We start from the raw sequence: 4,237 nt of genomic DNA, 5'->3' as shown, positions 1-4,237 counted from the left end.
GTAGTCCTTGAGAAAGTGGGTATTTTCTCAACTGGGTATTATTGTTCAACTGCTGCATTGTTCACTTGTTAGTCAAATTAAACTGGAAAGCATGTGCTTTAGAATCCCAGAGAATTAAAATTCTGGTTCTTCCAGCTTTTACCTATGTGATGCCATATCTGAACCTTTTTTTTCATCCTGTATCTAGAGTTTCCCTTCTCAGAGTCAGTGTGATCATTGAATAATATAGCATATCCAAATAATTTAGCCCCCACTAGATGATACATGCTCGTAGTCCTGATGGTGCTATGAGTTAGGCTCTGGGCTGCTAATTGCAAGAACATCAATCCCTCCATAGGAGAAAGATGAGATTGTCTACTCCTGTAAAGAGTTACAGTCTCAGAGACTTTATATAGGGTTGTTCGAAGTCAAAATTGACTTGATGACTATGGGGTGTTTGTTTTTTTTAAGATGATTAACAAAGTCCATGGGGAGAGGGCACAAAGAGTTAACAACTCTTATGAACTAAAACACTTGTACTTCAAAATCACCCAGATTTGCCTCTGAAAAAAGTCTGGCGATTTGTTTCCAGAAGGTCAGTTATGAAATCCCCATAGTTGTACTATGCAACATGTGGCGTCACATTAAATGAGGTTAGCAACTGGACATTTGCTTGTCTGTGTCACACGGTAAGGGATGGATATGGATATATTTTCATACAGCACTGTCCCTTGATGGCTGGCCTCTGTTATCTGAGATTGAGGAGCTAGATAGATATAGATTACATGGTATCCCCATTATCTAAACTCACAGTTTGACTTCTTCCTATGCAAGTTCAGGAATCAGGTGCATGTGGATAATGAGGGCTAATTGTCTAGAGTTATGACCCCCATCATAGCTATACTAAATCACGTGATCTGAAATTAAATCCTAGGAATCTGCATTTCAATATTATTTCAGAGTGATTCATTGGAGCTTTAATGTCTGAGAAACACAGTTTCATGCTCGGCACAGGGATCATAGAGTTCCTTTGAACTCAGAATTTCAGATGTAACTCTAGATTATACACTTATTCTTCATTTGAAAACTTTTAATTGTGAATTAGGTGAAGGTTTACAGAGAATATCATCAGTTCTACATTCAACAATTCATATACATTGTTTCAACTCACTCTTTGCAAGCCTTTCAATGCACAAACACCCACCTTCCTCCCTGTATTTCCTATATCCTAACCCTCTGAACTTTGTCCTTGAATAAATGCTACCATTTTGGAAAACTAGAGGTTCATTATGTCTAAAGTTCCTTGTGCTCAACAAAAAAGAGGTCTTCATGACACTGTGGGGTAAACATTGAGCTACTGACCACAAGGCTGTTGATTGTTAGTCACTCTGCAGTGGAAAGATGAAGATGCATGGTGCCACAAAGATTTACCTTCTCAGAGGCCCTAAGGAGCAATTCTACTTTGTACTATTTAGAATCACTTTGAGTCAGAATTGACTCACTGGGCTGTGAGGTTTTCTGTTTTTTGGGTTTTTTTTTTGTGCTAACCAAAAGATTGGCAAATCTGTTTAGTAGTGCCATAGTATAAAGGCCTGGCATTTTACTTCTATATGATTAAATTCATATCCACGGGTCTATTCTGACTCATAGTGACCCTATAGGACAGGATAGAACTGCCTCGGTGGCTTTCTGAGCGGGACCTAGTTATGGGATTAGAAAGCCTGTGTTTTTCCCGAAGAGTCTAGTGGTTTCAAACTACTAACCTTTCAATTTGCAGCCCAGTGCACAGCTGCCCACTATGATACCAGGCCTCCTTCTATGAGATTACAACCATTTAAAAAACCTTATGTAATACAGTTGTTCTCTGACGCCTATGGGTTGCCATGACTAGAATGATTTTGATGGTACCAGGGTAGAAGCCTGATAGAAGCTTTGCATGGTTTGCATGCTTCTTTAATTAATAGACTAAGCCCAATGAAGACTGCACTTTTTCAGCAACCTTCTTAAATGCACTCTTGACCTCCTTGTTCCTCAGGCTGTAGACCAGAGGGTTCAGCATGGGGATGACCATGGTGTAAAACACGGATGCCATTTTGTCCGTGTCCATGGAGTGACTGGAACTTGGCTGTAAGTACATGAAGATGACTGTCCCGTAGAAGATGGAAACAGTAGTGAGGTGGGAAGCGCAGGTGGAAACGGCCTTCTTTCGCCCCTCAGCTGAATGCATTCTCAAGATAGCCATAAAAATGAACAGGTAAGAGTTCAAGATAACCAAGAGTGTAAAAAAGACGTTGAAAGCTGCCAAAGCGAAGAGCACAATCTCATTTGTGTAGATGTCAGAGCAAGACAGAGCCAGCAGTGGGGGGATGTCACAGAAAAAGTGGTTGACCACATTGGAATGACAGAAGGAGAGGTGAAACGTGAAGGCAACATGGATGGAAGACTGCAAGAGGCCACAGATGTAGGAGCCGGCGACCAGTAGAAGACACACCGTGTTTGTCATGGTGGTCGTGTAATGCAAGGGTTTACACACTGCTGCGTGTCGGTCAAAGGCCATTGAGGCCAGGAGGAAACTTTCAATCGTGGCAAAGGCTGCAAAGAAGAACATCTGGGCAGCACATGCATTGTAGGAGATGATCTTGTCTCCTGTGAGAAACGCCACCATGACCTTGGGAGCAACTGCTGAGGCATAAACACAGTCTACCAGGGAAAGATTGCTGAGGAAGAAGTACATGGGGGTGTGGAGTCGGGAGTCTAAAAGGATCAAAACAATCATCCCAAGGTTCCCAAACACAGTGATGAAGTAAATGAGAGCGAAGATTATAAATAATGGGGTTTGCAGCTCTAGGGCATCAGTTAATCCCAAAAGAAAAAATTCAGTCACCTCTGAGGTGTTCTCCATCAAGGTCATTGGCAAGTCATCATTGAGGCACCTATAACAAGATGAAAAAATGCAAGCTTATACTATTTGAATGCTATCACAAGAGCTGAATGTGATACACCCTCCCGCCCATCCCTCCCCCCCCCCACACCACAGGTGTCCTATCCAGGACAGGATCTTGTGTGTAATAAGTTGGAGGGAACACTGGGCAGAGGCAGAGTGAGTGAGGGCAATAATCTAGACGTGGTATGCAAAGGCACTAGAATGTCTCTGCGCATGGTGATTTTCCCAGAGCTCAAATTATGACTTTGGAGCACATTTTACCTTGCTTGGTGTAACATACACTTGGGAGTCCATATTATACTACACTAGATCTATATAATACCATGCTAGATCTCTATTATACTACACTAGATCTCTATTATACTACACTAGATCTCTATTATTCTACACTAGATCTCTATTATTCTACACTAGATCTCTATTATACTACACTACATCTCTATTATTCTACACTAGATCTATATTATACTACAACTAGATCTATATTATACTACACTAGAGAGGGACTCATTTCCACTAATTGCCATGCCTTGCAAGCACTCTTCTCCATTGATATATTGCATTTTGTACTGATATGTAGAAAAGTCAATCAACAGATAATAAAATATAGAAAACATTTGGCCAGTCACTCTTATATACTGCTAACAAAACCTATCGTATACATTCTTCAGCTATCAGGGCCCCTCATCAACTTGTTCATGATAACTGAAGATACTCTGCATTAGGGACATCTTGAGTTTTTAAAAATAATTTTATATTGTGAATTAGACGGGAGTTTACATTGCAGATCACCTATTTTGTGTGCAGTAACTTGAATTACTTATCAACTCCTCTGAATCACCTACTCTGATTTCTCTTCTCTCTTTTGTGGAAATTATTTTCCCCTTCACACAAGTTAATATTTATTTACCTCCTAGACTATGGTCTCATTTCTGTCCCTTGCCCTCCTTCCCATTATTAACCATCCAACTCTGTTTCCTTTGGTATGAAGACCTTTGTCTTCTTGATTTTTTCCCTTAACAGTGGTCGCATACAATATTTGTCCTTTTGTAATGAACTGAGTTTACTGAGCATAAAGTTATCCAGGTTCATCCATGGCATGGGGTACTTCATAGTTTATACATGATTCTTTGGTGATGCATAGGGAACACACACATTTTAACTTCTAATCCACAATAACCATTAATTCGGTGTTTCGATCCAACCACTGGTCCTTGAAGCAAGTTTAAAAGCCTCTTGCACATCCTTATTGCCTTGGTGGCCTCTTTCTGTAACTATGCTTTCTTTGGAAGAAGGGGGAAGAAGAGTTACTAT

General features: G+C 40.5%; 1 protein-coding gene across 1 annotated transcript; it reads right to left on the bottom strand.

The window, feature by feature from the left end:
- Positions 1-1,936: 1,936 nt before the first annotated feature.
- Positions 1,937-2,958, bottom strand: LOC101650610 (olfactory receptor 5B12-like). Its single transcript, XM_004714976.3, has one exon. The coding sequence runs from the start codon at positions 2,888-2,890 to the stop codon at positions 1,937-1,939; it is 954 nt and encodes a 317-aa protein (XP_004715033.2). The 5' UTR covers positions 2,891-2,958.
- Positions 2,959-4,237: the final 1,279 nt, after the last annotated feature.

The sequence above is a fragment of the Echinops telfairi genome, unplaced genomic scaffold (assembly GCF_000313985.2).
Source record: "Echinops telfairi isolate 266 unplaced genomic scaffold, ASM31398v2 ScPeMD7_7416;HRSCAF=8454, whole genome shotgun sequence".
Taxonomy (NCBI): Eukaryota; Metazoa; Chordata; class Mammalia; order Afrosoricida; family Tenrecidae; genus Echinops; species Echinops telfairi.
The sequence above is the reverse complement of the archived record's forward strand: the minus strand, read 5'-3'. Positions and strand labels throughout refer to the sequence as shown.

Coding starts and splice junctions, on each gene's coding strand:
- LOC101650610 (XM_004714976.3), bottom strand. CDS start 2,890: ATGACCTTGATGGAGAACACCTCAGAGGTGACTGAATTTTTTCTTTTG.